This window comes from Neolamprologus multifasciatus, chromosome 2 (assembly GCF_963576455.1).
Source record: "Neolamprologus multifasciatus chromosome 2, fNeoMul1.2, whole genome shotgun sequence".
Classification (NCBI taxonomy): domain Eukaryota; kingdom Metazoa; phylum Chordata; class Actinopteri; order Cichliformes; family Cichlidae; genus Neolamprologus; species Neolamprologus multifasciatus.
In genome coordinates, this window is record NC_140440.1 from 29,830,230 (window position 1) to 29,849,192 (window position 18,963).

Here is an 18,963-nt window from a genome sequence, read left to right on the forward strand (position 1 = left end):
ATTCAATCTGTGGTGAACATGGTTAATGTTTAACTGATGCCAAGCAGCATATTAACCTTTTACCCTGACATTTACCAGTATGATAGCAGGCAGTGACATTGGCGGCCATTAAAACCTTTGAGCAGTTGTTCAGCTAAAATGTGTTTTAGAGGAATTACTTGCACGTGTCTGTCTGCATGACACTTCCTGCATTTTTGCTTTAGAGTTGTTAGCCACACTGCCAGGAATGTTTAAATAGGGCTTTTTGATAAATTTGGTAATTGCAAAGAAAAAAAGGTATTTAAAAAAAACCCCAATATATGACCTGAGCCAAGATGAGCAGGTAAAACTAACAAATTCATAAACAAAGCTCAACCATTAAAAGTCAAGGATGTTAGATAGAATTATTAGCTTTTCAGCTATTATGTTTATAAGCCTTCTTAAGGTTTGTTCTTCCTTTTTCCTGATCCAAACGGGTTAAAGAACCCGTACAGACTGTAAAACCTCTTGAGACACATCTGGAATTAGTGACACTGGATTACAGTCACTATAGTAACTGGCTTGATTAAGACACTGGCTGCTATTGTATCATAACAAAGTGATCAGAACCCTAAAATAAGAGTCTTCTTTGAGTCGTCTGCCTTTGCATTTGTTCCACTGTCTCATAATCCCATCAAGTGTTTATTCCATGTTCCTGTCATTTTTTACTTTGTACTGTATTTCTGTCTAATCTGTATCTATAGCACTTATTATATGGCCGTCCAGGGCATATAAAATCTGAGGAAGAGGACCACTTTTTTGCTTATTGACCTTCATTTAGGATTATTGGGGGGGGGGGGTTGCCTTTATTTGATATTTGACATGCAGCAAAGAACACAAATCGGGCAGCTGCTCCACCAGTAAGCTAAACCAGCCCTTGTTTATTGACCATCTTAAGGTTTATTCAATTTTCCTGTTATGAACATTTATTTTACGCCCAGCTGATAGCTGCCCGTCCCATCGCTTGTTCTGCCAGAGGTTTCCTCCTGGTAAAAGGGAGTTTTTCCTTCCCACTGTCACCAAGTACTTGATTGTTGGGGTTTTTCTGTATTATTGTGGGGTCTTTATCTTACAGTATAAAGCACTTTGAGGTGATTGTTGTAATGATTTGGGGCTTTATAAACAGAATTGTGGTTTCTAAGTTTAAAGGTGAAGCTGATGTGATAGCTTTGGTTTATTGTGGTCACATGCTGAATTATTTGCACACAGATGTTGCCATGGTGCTTCATAAATTTTTTGTGGTGCATGAGGGATTTGTGCACGTGTCTGGATATACTTAGTAAAACCAAAACCAAAACACATTCGTCATCCTGCTAATATTCTCTACATACTTCATGCAGATCGATGTCTACTGCTGAGCAGATTTCTTTCTCAGCGGTGTTTCTTTTTTTTTTGACCCCACTGCTCCTTCTAGCAGCTCCCATCTTCTACTTTAATCCCTCATCCTGGAGGGGAGGCCAGGGAGATGCACACAAAGGAGAGAAAGCAGTCTCTGCTCTCCATCACGAGGCCCCTAATGATGCTAACCCTATACCACTGACAGAGGAGAAAGTGGCCACAGGGGCGACAGGGATGGGGGATAATATGTTGGACTGATGAAGGCTGTTCTTTGCTTCAAATAATGTGAATAAAACATGAAAGGTGAGGCTTGTTATCTTGGTTTTATTTCCACATGTTTTCGATTATGATCCAGATTTCTATCTCGGTGATAGTAATAAATATAATTACAGTTACACGAGTTCTGTAGTCATCCTGTTTGTGGCACTAAAGCGGTGATATTTTTTCTTCTCAGGGCTCCTAATTCAGCTGCACTGACACGAAGGTCCTAAACAAGAGGACGTATGAGACAGAGAAAGACACATCAAAGCTGACCTCATATGAGAGATAAGTGATCATAATTCAGTAAATACTGACCCATCACGTCTGGATTACGATTAGCTGGCAGGCTTGTATAAGAGGTCAAGCTGGACAGAGAGATCATGCAGGGGTCCGGCTGTCCCCAGGTGTCATAACATGAACACGGCTGGTGTTGGTACACACTGCAAGAGATGTCCCCTGCTGGAAAACAAAACAGTTCCAGCTCAGGTTCTCTTTTATTTCCCTTCCGGTCTCCATTTCTATCTTCACTTGTTCTAATTAGACGAATGATGAAACACATGCATGCCTGCGTTTCCAGGGGTAACTATGCATATTTGTCCATGCAATCTCCTCTTCTAATGCTCGCAGTGATGGAGATGTGAGGGTGTATGGGCCTGTAATGAGAGGCCAAGGTGAGGAGGAGGCAGCGAGGAGCAGAGAACCTGCTGGCTTTGAGGACAGAAGCCTGGGGAGCTGAGGTGGACCTCCTGCCGCGGAGGTTGTTTTAGTCAGACTAATATTAACATAAGACCGCTGGCTTTTCACATCAGTCTGCTATGTGGTCACAAGCTGCGGAGAAGAATAGGCTCTAAACCCTGAGCCTGCTCTGTAAATACATCCATGTGTGTGAGCTCTTACAGTAGAAAAAGAAATGGCCAGTGAAGTTTGTCTATCTTAAGAATGCAATTTCAAACAATGTGTCTTGCAGAAATTATGTTTTCTTGGTATGACTTCAAAATATATTTTTTAAAAAGGTGTATCAAGAAAAAAACTTGTTGGAAAGGTATTAAAAATAGGACTTTCAAAGACATCTGAACAATGTGCAGATTTGCTTAAAAAGAGAAACTTTACATTCTTCACCAGTTATCCAGCTAGTGTCTGCAAGCTCCAGAGGCACCAGCTCTTGAGCAGATACGAACGTTTCTAGATTTGTGACACCAACATGACTACAATCAGATGAGAAGATTGTATGACTCAATATGAAATACAATAATATCAGTTTAAGAGTTTCTCCTCTCTTCTTATCTCTGTCACCAAATGTGTTTCCCAGGGCTCAATAGCACTTAGAAAAAATCTATGCAAGCATAGCCTAAACTTTCTCTCAGCTCCACATCACCACAAACTGTCTGCCAGACATCCTCCTCAATCCCTCACTAACTGCTTCTGTGACCTCAGGATCTGATTATCTTCCAGTTTTCTCAAAATTAACAAAAACAAAACTCATGGTTTTTTATTAAAATGCACTTGTATGAAGAGTTGGAGCTCTATCTCTTGCAGTTCATGGTTGTTTACTATCTGCCCATCCATGATGGTTGACAAACTACAGTGTATCCTGGACTTGACCTTATATTCTATTATCTTCTATTTAAACTAAAGCTTCCTGGGTCCAGATATTCAGCATTACAACCTACAACCTTTTTCAGTGTTGGAGTTTATTTCAACCTCTGCAGCATCTCTCGTTTCTGTCATTAATTCTCCTTTCTTTCTGTTGCTTTTTTCACCTTTTGTCTGAACGATTGTAACAGAATCTTTTCTGTAGCATTAAGATTCATATCCCTGGAGCATCCCCTGCTCAAGTTCCTTTGAGATTTTGTGTCTCACAACCTCTATGAGCAACTCAATCGCTACACCATCTCCCAAAATCTTTGCTCCATTGACACTGAGCAGCCACCCATTTCCCGTTCTCTGGACTTACATGTGATGCCGCAGGAGTTGCTCCTTAATAATGTCTGACAAAAATGGAGAGCTGCTAACAGCAGATAAAGCAATCGAGTGTAGACATTGGTAGTAGAAGTGAAAATATAGAAATTAATAGAATACTTGTGAGCCTACACTTTCAACATAAACAATTGCAGATCACGCTCACAGATTACATTACCTTCTGGTATCTTGCAGCTATATTTTGAGATTCCCAGAATCCCACTGATGGAAAAGCTGGTTGGGGAGGAACAGGCTGTTCCCATGGCAACTGATGATGCTGAGGACACTGCAGAGGCAGAGGTTTAATGTCATTAAACATTTGTGAGAGCACGAGAGGGTAAAAGACACAGTCTTACCAGCTTCACAAGATTCGGACTGAACTTTCTTCCTGATGATTCTGTGAGGACAGAAATAACTCACTCAACGGTTTTCTTCACTTTTAAAATCTGTGTAGTCAGACACGCGTGAGTTCACACACTGTACCTGTTGATGGAGCTGATGCTGGGCACACTGTTCTGGTCACACACTTGCTCCAGCAGCAGCCTGTCTCGGATCTCCCAGGCGAACATGGTGGGGTTGTGGTGTTTCAGTTGGAGGATCTTTTGCACAACTTGGGGAGTGGCCACTTTGGGCTTAGAGCCCCCGATCAGTCCGGGTCTGATGCTTCCTGTCTCATTGTACCTGAACAAACAATGTCAATATCTATCAGTTGGACTAGCATTTTACCTGCAATGCTGTATAACAACCACATCAAAAAGTCACCTTTCAAGGATTTTCACCTTTAATTACATTATCAGCTATTGTAATTTTTTATTTTTTTTTTACATTTTCCATAAAAACCTCAAGCTGTAATGAAGTGAGAAAAACCAAGAAATTTAACAGTCAACCTTAAAGCTTAAAAAACAACAACAACAAAATATCACAGCATCACAAAGAAATTACACTCACTAGGGTGCTCACACAAAATATTTGCATTAATATAAGTAAGGTATGCAATAGATTTAAAAAAAATAATGACAAGTTTTACAAATAAGCTAAAAAAAATTGTTTAAAATATGTGGTTTTCATATTCAATTGATACACTTTGCTTTTGGAAAAGTGGTAAAACAGCCAATCAGACATCACTAACGCTAAAATGTATTTAAAAATACCTTTATGTGTAAATTAATACACTACTAAATAAAACAAATACTACCACTCATTACCCCTACGACGGAGTATTTGGGCCACATTAAGAAAAAAAATAGTGTCGAAATTTCTGGGATGAACTCAAAATAATTTTGATAACATTTTGATAATAAAGTTGAAATGTGGAGATAACAGTTGTTTCAAGTCAAACATCTGCCACAGCTGCTAGGCTGTGTAGATGAGTTAGTGAAACAACTTGATCAGCTGTCTTCTTGTGTCTTGTGATACAACATACACCCTCTATGCCCTCTAACCATCGGTATCCGTACACCTTTCCATTACCAGCTGTTTTATTTTACTCTTTCAAGCGCGCGTTTTTTCTTTTTGACCAAATGCAGCTTTCAGCTCTTCAGCGCCCTTATGCTCATCACATATCAGCAAACTGCGTTCATGAGTTAAAAAAAGACACAATTTCCTTGTTAATAAAACTAATTATGAAGTACGATTTCACTACATAAAGCATTATGTAAAAGGCGTCAATCTTTATATTTAACAATCACGTGGCCCTGATGCTCCTTCGTACATTACAGACTCCGTTTACCTGGCCAGTATTTTGCTGACGCAGCCGTGACTGACGCGCAGGCGGCGGGAGATCTCACAGGGACGCACGCCCTGCTGCGCGAGCTCCACGATGTGCTGTCTCACCACGTGAGGTAACGGGCGGCCGTTAATGAAGACACCGCCAAGCTGATTGACTCCACCGTGCCCTGAGCACCGGAGCGGATGAAGAAACATCAGTTAAATTGTGCTAGACCACCCATTCATGCGCTCAGTGCACCGACTGCCGCGTACTACTTAAAGTTAAAGAGGTAACACTATAACTTAGTCTGGGCTACGGTGCTGGTAAAGTCCCTCATTAGGAAACATCATTAGGCTACTTACTGTGCGTAACGGTGAGCGGAGCCTGTCCAAAATGCACTTCCATCACAGACTTTTGTCTAAGTGTGGAAAATGCTTGGAGATCTGTTGGACTTCTGCTTCTGGGCGCGGTTATTGTGGAGGTTGCAACATTTTAAACCAACCTGGAAACTGAAAAACTAAAGTTGTGCGCGGTGCGAGGTGGCGGGTCAGAGGCTCCTCTCTGATACTTTCAGCACCTGCGCGCTGGAAAGCTGCTGGAGCGCTTTGAACGCACACGCACGTGCAGCAGCTCGTGTGAGCAGGGCTGTACCAGGACTTTAGGAATACAGAAGTGGTGAATCAGAGTCCCCAAGGCGGAGCCCCTTAAGTCCCTACAGTCCATGTGCTTTTAAAGTTATTTATCATAGAAATATCGTGAGATATTTAATATTTACAAAAACAAAAACTACACCTGGCTACTTTCACGTACAGACACGATTTGCTGCATATAAAAGATGTGCTAATCCACACAATGCACAGCTTGAGCAGCAGATGATTTGTGCTTATGATAAATCAGTTTTAACGTTTAAAGCAAGAGCAATAAGCAGGCTGTGTAGCTGACATCTGTCTATTACAAAAATATTATAGTAAATCATCAGGTGCATACAACTTATTTTCGGTGTGCACATCAAATCATTTTTGTGTAAGAACATCACAAATTTAGTATTTTTATAATAGATTATCATGTGCACTCCAACTACTTCCATCAGAATTAAGATGGTAAGAAGCAGTCAGATGCAAACTGATCATCAGCAAGTGTGAGAAACCTCTATAAAAGCAGAAGTTCTGGTTTGCTGATTTAATGTCCTTTGGACAGATAAGACCACAGTGGAGATGTTTGGCTATAATGTACAGAGCCACATTTGGCGAAAACCAAACACAGCAGCACAAACACCTCATACCAACTGTCAATCACAGTGGAGGAGGGATTATGAAATGTTTTGTTTTTTTTGCAGCCACAGGACCTGGGCATTTTTTGAAGAAAAGCATCAAAAAGTGGCGTTCTTAGTTTTTCACATAATTCTCGGTTTAGGTTTTTTTTTTTTTTTAATAAAAAATAAATAATGACAGTGTAATAAGTCACGTGTTACTCATCTCATTGTATTTATATTTTATCTTAAGACCTGATAAGCCTTCTGATAAAAGGACTGTTCCCCCTCCCCTCCACACAGCCATTCACACAGCTACACTGTAAGATCCACAAGCGGACTGTGTTGTCCCTGTCTACACACGCACGCACACACACGTACACACATACAATACACTCCTCAGATACTCACACTACCTAATTTAACCATCCCCTTCAGTGAAAGGACTGCTGCTATCCACCCGAACGAATGTCACTTGAGTTTGTCTTAGAACTTTGATTTTATGCTATTTATTATCCATAACTATTGTTGCAATTCATTACTGCCTTTTAACTGCCCTTTTTAAACTTATTCTTTTTAATCTGTTTATTCTGTTTAAACTGTATTGCTTATTGCACTGTGGAGGCTGGTGAGAAACCGTATTTCGTTTCAGGCTGGGTAACATCATACGAAATGACAATAAACTTCTTGAGTCTTGAGTCTTTTATTATGTCTTGATATTTAAAGCCTTAAAATTGACAGAGGGTGCACTTCTTTTTTTTTAGTTATTTATTTATTACATTGATTGTAATATAACACTAGACCTTTATAGTTAACATCTAATTAGGATTACGCTTGACTGAATGTAGACTGAATGATAGACTAGTCCTATTTCAGTTCAAAATGTATTAATGTGATTACATTTCTTAGTTAAATAATCTATTTTTAGTTCACAAAATTAATCCTACAGTTGTAGCTACGCTGCAGACTGAAGTCCATATTATAAAATGGTCTAACTTCAATCGCTAACAATTAAACCCAACAACGGTTATCAGAAAGTAGTTTTTCATACAAACGTGGACCTCTTCCTCTTTTATCACTGACTATACCTGGAAACTCCTAGACAGACTTTGGACGCTGGGTTCTGTTTTGGTTGTCCAACATTTTCCGGAAACGCCGGGTAAACCGCTCAACACAAGTAAACAGGCATGGGAGAAAAACAAGCTTTTTCTGCGCTGTATTGAAGGAACAATAATTTTACGCCATGAACCTGAAAGCGAAGTATTGGGAGTTAAAGGTGTAGGTAGCCGGATATCATGTTTACTGAAGTTATTTGACTTGGCAATGTTTAGCTGCTACTTTAGCTAACCGCCTCGTGCACTGCGGTGCTACTTAGCTCGCGACAAAATACGTTTTTTTAATGTTTTACCCGCGCGGTAATTATCCCGGTTTAAACCAAAACGGTTTCAGTTCGGTCGGATAAAAGACGTTAATAAAAACGTGTAAAAGACCCATCAGTTATCGCTGTTTGCTAGCAGTGAAGACAGTCGCCTGTGAGTGGCGCTATTCAGCTACAGGTTGTGTCAGGTCTGATTATGGAGCACACTGAGGAAAATGAAGCTGATGATGGGCAGGAGGGCTCCGAAAACTTCTTTATTCGGGGGTCCAGCAGTTCAGAAGACGAAGGAGGAAGTATGAGACATTCGATGAGCTACAAACAAGCTGCACGGCAGAGCAGAGAAAGCTCCCCTCCTCTCCTCCTGGTCTTTCCATTCTCCTCTGGAGGAAAAAGGGCTCTGCTGGACGCTGAGCTAGAATTGTCTTCTAGTGATGACCTACAGGACGATAAAGATGAAGATCAGCCCATAGAGAACTGGATGATCCTGGAAGGGGAGGAACAGGTGGAGGACTCAAGCATCCAGCTCAATCTGAGCTACAGGAACAGCTCCGGGGAGGAATTAGATGATGAAGGTGAAACTTGACTTGGTCAGCTCTTGGGTTAAGAATATGGTTTCCTGCCATTTTATTTCCACAGTCCTAATGCAAGCAGGAGAGGAAGATTTTGCAGAGTTTAAATATGAAAGCAAAAAGTCAGAAGTAAGTGCAATACAGGAGTGATATCCAACCAAAATCTGCAATAACAAAACAAACAAAAGTAAATGTGATTATTCCACAACCTATTTGTAATGTGCGTTAAAGCTCAGCTAATCCAGATGGATGGATGTTATTCATAGTGACTATATGTAGATTACATACTACTGTATGGCTTCACCTTTGAAGTTTTGTCTGGTTAATGTATATCATCGATATATAATGTGGAGCTTCATTTGAAAATTGATGTACATTTAAATGTAATTCCAAAAGATTACTGAGACCACGCAGTATTAATTTTTATTGATCAGTTTAATTTGATTCTAATACATACCACAGACCAAAACAATCCCACGATACTACACGTGCAATAAGTTAAATGAATAGAAGCATTAAAATTAATCATACTTATTCTCATAGTGGACCTTTTGGAAGTGTTACCTGACAGAAACGATGCTAGCACAAGCAAAAAAACAAACAAACAAAGTAAAGCAAACTACAAGAAATATAAAAACATTATTGCGTTAACTAAAAACATCCAGTAAAAATTATGTACTAACTTGTTGTTCTAAAATGCTCCTTGTTTAGTTTAACAAAGCAATTTTGCATTTCGAGATTTGCTTAGATTAATTTTTTTTTTATGTTGAAAGGTAATTTGTTTCAGAAATTTCTGGCAAAATATCTGAAGGTTTTTTGTGCCTGTGTTTTAACAATTGGAGAAATGTACACCAAATCACATCCAAGAGTACTGTAACTGGAAAAAAACAAATTCTAGTGAATATAATACATGAGGGTCAAAGAAAAGTAATCCACCCCAGGGAAACATTTAGCCATTTTGATCTGCAAAAGTCATCAAACACCTAAATTTGGTGGCATGAATAGGCCTTTGAACCATGCACAATTAATTACATGCATAATCAATACTTAAATTAAAAATACGGGGTGATAACAAAAATGGGAGCCCAAGAAATCACGAACTGTCACCACATGCTTGTGCTCATTGGTATGGGGATTGGTTCACAAAAAACCTGGATGCGGGCGATCAAAAGAAAAACTTTAATACATCTACTTTAATAATTATTTAATTAGAGAGAAAACAGCTTTGAAATGCAGCTAGTGCAAACAACAAACAGATGCTACGTACTTATTGCTTACTTATTATGCTACTGTTGATGTTTCCATGAGCTGTAATGTTTTCTATAATGGGCTGTGGTGATACAGTTTAGTTATTTTTCTGTGGATGTACCAGCTTCCAGCATAGAGATAAAAATGAAGAAAATAAAGATGACTAAAAACGCATCTCTGTAAATGCATTTCCACCAAAAAGAGTATATGGACCCAGTAAATGCACAGTTATTTTTGTAAATGTGTGGGAGTGCAATTTATTTAAAAAGTGTATACAGAGACAGTTTGCTTAGCTTGGTGCTTTGGATGAAGATTATCATATTCACACCAGGGAGCTGCACAGAACAACCACTTTGATTTAACCCGCAACTACTTTGATTTGGGGCTCCACTGGAGCAGTAAAGTTTTAGGTTTTCTTTACACATAAGTGATAGTTAGTCCAGAAAGGTCAGGTGCCCTTCATTATTTTTTAGAGCTCCTGCTTTATCGAGACTGAATGCTTAGAAAAGATTACCAAGCTTTGAAAAACCCTATTTTTCTTTTTATTCCATTTTTTAGGTGCTTATGTTTCTGTTCAGTAACTATGCTGAGATCAGCTTAAATTTGGATATTTTATTGCACACAATATTTAGTTGTATTTATTAATGTTCCCCCTGGTCTTTCTCTCCAACACAGATTTGAAAGGCAACTTGCTGAAATCAGTAAAAGAAAGCTGGGCTGTATCTGTGAAAGACAAGGTAACTTTTGAGGTGACTTTTGATTTTTATCAGCTTTCATGAATACTAAAGGACGACTCAATGCAGCTCATCTGCAGTGAGTGTAGCCTGTCAGTCCACAGTTTACCTCAGCTGTCAATATGCCGGGTGTCCACTTTAATTTAATCTGGGGAGTCTGTAAAACGTTGTGAAATCAGTCCAATATGAGTCAACGAGTCAGTGAAGCTCACGTCTGCCCAATGACAGCAACACTGAGGTGAGCTTTTGAAGATGCTGAACTTTTTTCTATGTAAGTGCTGCTGTTAGCTTCTATTAGCTGCTATTAGCCTTTGTTAACCTCTGTTAGCTGCAATTAGCCAGTGTTAGTGAATCATTCTTTGACATTTATCTAAAATTGTTGGACTGGAGCAATTGCGACAACATTGGGAATAAATAAGCATTTTATGCATGCTTTTGTGTGTTAGAGCTCCGATTTCAAGTCAGGAAAGGAGGTTTGAGGTGAGGAGGAAGAGGATCAGGTGGAACAGAGGGAGAGCAGTGATGGAAAAGAAAGACATAATGAAAAAGAGATTTAAGGGTTTTGGAAGGTTTGAAGATGTAATTACACTCTAATTAATGTATATTCATGAGTACAGCATTCTTTTTTCTGTCAAATAACTTCAACAAATTGCTTCTGTACCTTTGATTTTGCAGTGTGGAGACAAAATTGTGGTTTAACCTAATTTTAAAAATCTCTGTTGTCTTGGATTATTCCTGGATCATCTTATCTAGAGTGGCACGGATCAGTCTATGACCAGCCGTTATTTCTTGCCTGGTTGTTCCCTGTTCTGTCGTGCATGCAACAGGACAGGACACCTTGCCAAAAGCTGCTCCTTCCGCAAGGTAAATGAACTCACTCATCAGTGCTGTTTCCATGGACACCTGCAGAGGTTCCTCAACAGGACCATTTTAAAAATCTTTTTTGTTGTTGTTTTTTTTGTCTTTGTGTTGGCAGAAATATCCTATATGTGTCCTTTGTGGGATCCAAGGTCACATCCAAAGGAAATGTCCAAGTCGCCCCTGTGGTAGATGTGGACTACCTTCACACGGGCTCAAGCCATGTGATCTGCCTCCAGTATGGAACCAGCACTGCCTGCGCTGCGGGATGACAGGGCACCTTTCTGATGTGAGTTCGCAGGTCTGGCCCCTTTGAGTGTTGGTGTTGCAGAGTGTGTTATTGTGCTGAAGGAAGCGTTGAAAACATTTGACAGTTGTTTGTTGACAGATTCTGTAACCTCGTGATTGTGTGGGCTCAATTTATGAAGTGTTGTTTTATTTCTTGCAAACAGTTCTTTGTCTTCCTCGTTGTTGCTTGAAGAAAACATTTCTTCTCTGTTTTCTGGATTTTCCTCAGGCCTGCCCCGATACGTGGAGACAATACCACTTGACAGTGAGTTTTGACTGCTCTTTATCTGTTTTTTTTTTTTTTTAAATCTAATCTTCTTTACTCAGCAAAATGCATAATAACAAGCTGTGGCATGAATAAGGCACGGCGGGTCCAGGGATCAGTGTTGTCAGACATTTTTATTCAAACCACCACACACCACACACACACACACACCTGAGTCCCCGTGTTTTTAACGTGGCGGGCGTGATTGCGGATGCCGTGCAGGTGCGTCCGCCCTCCCTGCACGCCACCGCAGACCACGCCCCGCCACACACCCCCATCGCCCGATTGAGGCCGGGGAGTCATCCGGCCGAACCTACTCCCCCCCACCCCACCGGTTGGGGGGAGCAACGTCCGTTGCGGAGGCCGCCCACACCTCCAATGGCGGCGAGCCTTGTCCGGGGGTCGGCCACGCCTCCAGCAGCAGCGGCGAAACCGGTCTGGAGGCCGGCTACCCGGCAAGCCGGCACGACCCCGCCGGCCCCGGGAGGGGCTCACTACCCGGCGCATCTGACGCTCCGGGGCAGCTCGATCCTCGACCTCGGGCACAGGTCGAGCAGGCTCCCCTGGCACGGGGACCGCCATCTCCCCTCCCGGTTTCTCCACCTCTTCCGGCGGGAGCGGCTCGTCCGCCGCTGGCTGGGGCGCTGGCGGGAGCGGCTCGTCCGCCGCTGGCTGGGGCGCTGGCGGGAGCGGCTCCGGCAGCCCCTCCCGCGACTCCTCTTCCTCCAGCCGGTGCAGACCCTCGCGCGCCTCGTCTGCCGCCTCCGGTCGGAGCGGCTCGTCCACCGCTCCCGGCAGGAGCAGCCCTTCACCCGGCTGTTCCCCCTCCTCCGGCAGGCGCAGATCCCCGCGTGCCTCGTCTGCCACCTCCGGCTGCTCAGGTGCCCCACGCGGCTCCTCCACCGCTTCGCTGTCCTCGGTACACACCTGTGGGGGTGGCGCCCAGGCCCAGAGCAGCGCCGCCAGCTCCCCAATCCGTTGCAGGTGGCGCTCGGACTGGTCCTGCTGCTCTGCCTGCTGGCGACGCACCTCCGCCGCCTGCTCCCGCTGGGCGGCCGCCATTTCGGCCACCCTCTGGGCCAGCTCCTCCACTCCCTGGCTCCGATAAGAACCCGCCGTGCCGCCTCCTGGGTTTCGGCACCACTGTGGCATGAATAAGGCACGGCGGGTCCAGGGATCAGTGTTGTCAGACATTTTTATTCAAACCACCACACACCACACACACACACACACCTGAGTCCCCGTGTTTTTAACGTGGCGGGCGTGATTGCGGATGCCGTGCAGGTGCGTCTGACCTCCCTGCACGCCACCGCAGACCACACCCCGCCACACAAGCCTTTCTGGCTCAATGTGTAAACCTAAGTGGAGTTCTTAATGATTTTTCTCTAAAGTAAGCAATAGAATTGATCTAGGTACTAGGTGGCAGGGGACCGGTTTAATTAGGCAATTTTGAAAGCTGTATTCGCTGCCTTTTCATAGATAGTCACAGGACAAAATAGATGGAAAATGGGGGAAAGAGATCAGGGGAATCAAATGCAATGAAGATCCCACGTGCTGGGGATCAGACCAGAATACACCCATTATCAGGATCCTGTTGATAGGTGTGTACTGCTAAAATAGCCAAGAGATCAGTGGAAGTCTGTTATCGCTGTAGAAATGTCCTTCATTTGACCTTTTTCTTCCAGATTAGGGTAGCGGTTCCCCTCAGGCCACAGGCAAGCCACAGCCGCCATCACAGGAAGCGCCGCATTCATTGTTACAACTGCTCTAAAAGAGGACATTACGGTTATGTAAGTGATAAATACATTTAATCCTCATCTTACTTTCACTAGATCTTTGTCTGCCTTTATGTCTATTGCCTAATCTGTTTGGTCTCTCACTTGTCTTTTTCCTAAACTTGCTACTCTTTTTTTGTTTTGTTTTTTTTGCTTCACCTCGCTACACCAAATTTTTTTCTCCCCCTGTTCTTTTTTTGTGTTGAATCAAACTTAGTTAAATTCTCTCTATTTAAGTCTCAATTGCATCCATATTCCACTGTCCTGTATCCATCCTACAACTCATTTTTTCTTCTTTTGTCTCATCTGTATCACTGTCTGTCTTCTGTATCAGGAGTGCACTAAAAGGAGGATGGTTACGGGCACTTTTCCATCATTGCCTTATGTTTACCAATATGACACCAGGGAAGACATTCTCCAACTTCGGACCAGGCGAGGGGAAAGAGTTAAAGGTGATGAAGGTGATATCAGAGTTTTTACATTATTATTTTACAATCGGTGTATCTTTGTTTGGGCTGTACATGTGAGTTTATTGGAGCTGCCTGTTAGTTCGAAAACAGCAGATGTAAACTGAACACTGAGCGTGAATTATAACCAAAATTATCTCCTGAAATGGGTTGTTCATTTATATATATACAGTCAAGTCCATAAGTTTTCTGTACATCCCCCAAGTTGACTTTTAATCGAACAATCAGATCATTATGTGTTGAAGTGCAGACTTTGGTTTTATAACTGCTTAGGAATTACATGCATTTGTATACATAGCGCCCAATTTTCCAGGGATCAAAAGTAATTGGATGCACTAACTTTAAATATTTTAAATATAGTGAAATCCTTTGCATTCAATGACTTGCTGGAGTCTACTACCCACCGACATCACCAAATGCTGTTTTTCCTCCCATGAGATGCTCTGCAACACCTTTACTGCAGCTGCTGTCAGTTCAGGCTGTGCCTTTATTTTGGCTTCAGTAACTGAAAAGCATGCTCTGTCGGGCTTAGATCAGGTGACTGACTTGGCCATTGAAGAATATCCCATTTCTTTGCCTTCAGAAAGACTTTTGTTTGTTTTTTGGGGGTTTTTTGTAGTACAATTTGGGTCATTATCCATTTGTACTGTGAGGCACTGTCTAATCAGTTATGCAGCATTTGTTTGAATCTGAGCAGAGAGTTGAGTCCTTTACATTTAAGAATTCATCCCGCTGCTTCTGTTAGCAGTCAGCTCATCAATAAACATCAGTGTTCTGGTTCCACTGGCATTCATATGTACACATGCTGTCACATTGCCTCCACCATGTTAGGAAGAAATGTGTTGTGTGATGTGGTATGCTTTGGATCATGAGCTGTTTTGCTCCTTCCCCATACTTTTGTCTTCCCATCACTCTGGTTCAAGTTCATCGTGGTTTTGTTGGTCCAAAGATTTTGTTTCAGAGCTGTGCAGGCTGTTTTAGATGTTTTTTGACAAGGTCTAATTTGATCTTATTGTTCTTGAGTGTAACCAGTGGTTTGCGCATTGTTGCGAGCCTTATGCATTTCCATTAATAAAGGCGTCTCTTGATTGTAGACTTTAATAATGATACGCCTACCTCTTTGAGTGTTGTTCACATTGTCAGATGTTGTGAAGGAGTTTTTCTTAACCATGGAAATAATTCTGTCATCATGCATTTTGCTGGCCAGCTCATTCATTCTTTTTATGACCAGATTCTTTAAAGATTTGGTCACTTCTTAAGTGCTTGCAATCTCTCTGATAGGTTTATTTTGATTTTTCAGTCTAATGATAGCCTCCTCCTCCTCCTTGAGATTTCTAGTGAATTACCACGAGATACAAATGATGTCAACTGGAGATCGTTTATCTGATTAACCTGTTTTATTTACTTTCGACCTGGTAGCGGCCCTATTTACAGGCACTTTTTAAATGACTGTAACTGTGTTCCCATTTGTACTTGAGACTAAATTAAAACGGATTTGAAGAAGAAAAGGTGAGCTTTACAGGAATATTCGATGTATCATGGTAGCACAAAGCATTTATTGGTAAGTTGTCCAATTAATTCTGAAAATACCTCTGAAAATGGAGGGCTATGTATAAAAATAGCTGTAATTCCTAAACAGTTCAGACAATATTTTAATTAAACCCCTTGAATTAAAGCTGAAAGTCTGCACTTCAGTCATACCTCAGTTGTTTGATTTAAATCCATAGTGATGGTGTACAGAGGAAAAATTATTTAAAAAATGTCATTGTCTAGAGATGTGTGGTCCTAAATGTTTGTTGGTTTTGAATTAGAAATGCCAGCCATTTTTCTGCTTTGGGATTGCTTTAATCATACTTAGTTTTTTTGTGATTCTACCCAGACTGTTATTCACCTTGCCCAAGAAGCATTGTAGAATCATGATAATGATACAAGGCTTTGGGTATTTAATCAGAAGTGGGATACAAAATGCAAACAGATCACATCCTGCCCAGAAAAACATTTCAAATGAAACAATTTATCAAAAGACAAATGATGTTATTGGGCATCTATGCTTTTTGCTGGCTCTTTTGAATGGTGAGGGAACACTTTCAAAATGCACCAGCGTGCTTCTTTTTGGTGAGAATAGATTGACACGTGAATTCTGTGAAGGTGCTTTCTTTGGATTGGTGTAACTCTGGGTCTGAAATATTAGTTATTGGACACATTTTCTTGATCTCTAACAGCTCTGCAACAAAGTATGCCCCTTCACTATTTAAATGTACCAATTAGTGCTTGGGTGGGATTGGTAGGTTTATCAGTGCTGCCTTTTAATGACTGAAACCAGCACTGTGAATTAAGTGAATTAAAACAAAACTAATACAATGAACTGAAAAACATTATCTCTGTAGAGTTAAGAAGAACTGCAGAGTTGGTTGATAAAGCGTTCTTTTCACACCGCGTTTGATCAGGAAATAAACTAAAAGATTTATTAGTTCAACAGCTGCTTTTAATCACCTGTTATTCAGTTAAAACAGGATCAGACTTGTCAAGGACGTCTTTTGTGTTTCTCTGTTTTCAGAGCCTGCACATGTTTTCTCAGACCTGTCTGAAAAAACAGGGGCGAGCGGCGAGGAGAATCGATCAGTCCAGGGGTGGACAAAGACAAAGAAGGAGCTGCACACCCGAGCTGGCAGCAGGAAGACGTGGCAAGAGAGGCACAAGGAGAGACGAGAGGTGAAGCGTCTGAGGAGGGAAGCTCAGGCCAGGCGGGAAGGAGGACTACTGATGAAGTCCCGCTGTAGCTCTGATGACGAAGCCTATCCCAGAGTCCCCTTTAGTCGGCCCGATGACAGGCAAAAACAGTCCACTGCACCTCCACAGAAGAAAAGGAGGGATGAGACAGGGGGCAAAAAGAGCAAGAAGAGCAGAGAGGCAGAAAGGTGGAAGAAAAGAGGAGGGGTAAAACGTGGGTATTTGTATCCCCATGCTGACATAGATATCAGGAGTGTAAATCTTCTTTCCCCAAAACAAAGAGTACGGCACAGAAAAAAATGATAGCTCATCTTTTTTTAATGCATTTATTTTTTTAAGTGCTAATAAATGTAACAAGTTTGCAAAGAAGTCATTTTGTGTCTGTAATCTCTCGATGTGTTTATTCATCAACATTTATTGACAGTACAGAAAACTGAAACGTATACAGGAATATACTTTGGTACTTAATATTTAGTTTTGTAGTTTAATACTTAAGTGTTTTACACCTTAACAGTTTTGAACATGTTTTGTTTTTATTAGATTATATTAGATTAGATTTTTATTCAGATGTAATATTTTGTGAATGTAGTTGCCTTCCTTGTAATATTTAATTTTTTATATTATTTTGAAATCTGCCTAGATGTTTAAGTGGCATATTGTAAAGAAAAGCATGAATACTGTAGTCTAAGGAGCTTGGAAACCAAAGCAACTGGACTTCTTTAAGTTGCTTGAAGACGTTTCACCTCTCATCTGAGAAGCTTTTTCACTTCTAAGACCGAATGGTGGAGAATCCCAGGTGTTTAAGCCCTAGTGGGAGTTCTCTCTTAGGGGAAGGGATCTCAAAACTGGATCGTAGGTGGCAGACAGTTGGTGTTGTAAGCCTTCTGTTTAAAGATGGTCCTTTACAGTGGACAGATGGCTTCTTTCACTCCTCTTTCAAATTATCTGTCTTCTCTGTCCAAAATGTGAACATTGACGTCCTTGAAAGAGTGACCTTTATCCTTTAGATGCAGATGTACAGCTGAGTGTATCTCCTTAGATTACCAGGACCTGGATGATTGAGAACCTACACAGACATGTATGCTGTAAAGGAGAAACTGTGGAAGTCTTGAATCACTCATTTCATTTTGTTTTCCTTCAAAAGTGCCAGACTTTTCTGTAAATGTTTTAAAGTAGCCTTGAGCAAAAGTCTTTCAAAGTTTTTCTTTGGACATTGGAATATTTTTTTTTTTTTACATTGAATCATTTAAGCACAAAAAGGCACCTAAATCTAGGGCTGAACCGGTGTTGTATCTACAAATAACAGAGGCCCTAGCAAGAAACCAATTTAAAATGGAATTGTAACGTATTTTTCTTACTACCAGACTGTCACAAAGGCACATCATTTGTTCCTTTTTTTAAAAAAGCCAAATCTATGAAAAATGCCAAAGATAACACAGTTTGACAAGCATAAAATACTATTTCTGCACTAACAAGGTAATTCCCAAAAAGTTATTAGCCTAAGACTTGGCATGTCTCAGTATGGTGTGCAGTGAGTCCTTCAATATTTTGAGGAAACAGGCCTGAATGATTGATGATTCGAAACACACTGCCGATGCAGTTAAAGCAGTTAAGCTATCTTTGATTGGCCTCCCCAAAGCCTGAATCTCAATACTATTGAAGCAGTGTGGGATCATCTTGACAGAGAACAGAACAAAAGGCAGCCAATATCCAAAGAAGATCTTTGTCTTTCAAGAAGCCTGGAAGACTCTCCCTGAGGACTTACAGAAATTGCAGGAAAGCTTGCCTAAGATAATTCAGGCTGTGTTGAAGAATATAGGTGGCCATAACATATATTGACTTTCAATCTCATGACCATTGTACAAACTCTGTTTTTCTGATATACCGTATTTCCCTGTATGTTTGCTGCCCCTATTTCTCATTTCTTAGAAAACTATAAAGAATAATGACTCAAGACTTTTGGACAGTACTGTATAATTTGTGATCACAGCACAAGAATAAATATTTTCTGCGTGGAAACCGAATAAAGTGATTTAGATTTACGCAGTGCATTGGTGAGTATCCGTGTATGTAGAGCACATCCAGCTGAAAAAGCCCCGGGATGCCAGCGGCTCTCAA

At 41.2% G+C, this 18,963-nt stretch overlaps 2 protein-coding genes across 6 annotated transcripts; one reads left to right on the top strand and one right to left on the bottom strand.

The window, feature by feature from the left end:
• Nucleotides 1-1,653: 1,653 nt before the first annotated feature.
• On the bottom strand, nt 1,654-7,481 carry LOC146524765 (paired box protein Pax-5-like). Of its 2 annotated transcripts, XM_085173025.1 has the most exons (6): nt 5,306-7,481; nt 4,060-4,257; nt 3,933-3,973; nt 3,755-3,862; nt 1,933-2,073; nt 1,654-1,843 (listed from the first exon to the last, which is right to left on the bottom strand). In XM_085173025.1, exons 1-6 carry the CDS (start codon nt 5,497-5,499, stop codon nt 1,821-1,823), a joined length of 705 nt encoding a protein of 234 aa, XP_085029151.1. In that variant the 5' UTR covers nt 5,500-7,481; the 3' UTR covers nt 1,654-1,820. The 2 variants fall into 2 exon arrangements, with proteins under 2 accessions (XP_085029151.1, XP_085029143.1); XM_085173017.1 differs by lacking the exon at nt 1,654-1,843 and having other exon boundaries at nt 1,892-2,073.
• Nucleotides 7,482-7,676: 195 nt separating this feature from the next.
• LOC146524766 (zinc finger CCHC domain-containing protein 7-like) lies at nt 7,677-18,390 on the top strand. Of its 4 annotated transcripts, none has more exons than XM_085172900.1 (8): nt 7,677-8,483; nt 10,404-10,477; nt 11,216-11,326; nt 11,439-11,609; nt 11,838-11,873; nt 13,559-13,663; nt 13,983-14,109; nt 16,673-18,390. In XM_085172900.1, exons 1-8 carry the CDS (start codon nt 8,108-8,110, stop codon nt 17,146-17,148), a joined length of 1,476 nt encoding a protein of 491 aa, XP_085029026.1. In that variant the 5' UTR covers nt 7,677-8,107; the 3' UTR covers nt 17,149-18,390. The 4 variants fall into 4 exon arrangements, with proteins under 4 accessions (XP_085029026.1, XP_085029034.1, XP_085029042.1 ...); XM_085172908.1 differs by having other exon boundaries at nt 7,678-8,483; nt 13,983-14,100; XM_085172916.1 differs by having other exon boundaries at nt 7,678-8,483; nt 10,404-10,465.
• The last annotated feature ends 573 nt before the right edge of the window (nt 18,391-18,963 follow it).

Bases quoted from the DNA above. Each gene is read 5' to 3' on its own strand.
- LOC146524766 (XM_085172900.1), top strand. From the start codon at position 8,108: ATGGAGCACACTGAGGAAAATGAAGCTGATGATGGGCAGGAGGGCTCC. The intron at 8,484-10,403 runs GTGAAACTTGAC...TCTCCAACACAG, and splicing joins GGAGGAATTAGATGATGAAG to ATTTGAAAGGCAACTTGCTG. The intron at 11,327-11,438 runs GTAAATGAACTC...TTGTGTTGGCAG, and splicing joins AAAGCTGCTCCTTCCGCAAG to AAATATCCTATATGTGTCCT.
- LOC146524765 (XM_085173017.1), bottom strand. From the start codon at position 5,499: ATGTTTCTTCATCCGCTCCGGTGCTCAGGGCACGGTGGAGTCAATCAG. The intron at 4,258-5,305 runs GTAAACGGAGTC...TTGTTTGTTCAG, and splicing joins GTCAGCAAAATACTGGCCAG to GTACAATGAGACAGGAAGCA. The intron at 3,974-4,059 runs GTACAGTGTGTG...CTGTCCTCACAG, and splicing joins AGCATCAGCTCCATCAACAG to AATCATCAGGAAGAAAGTTC.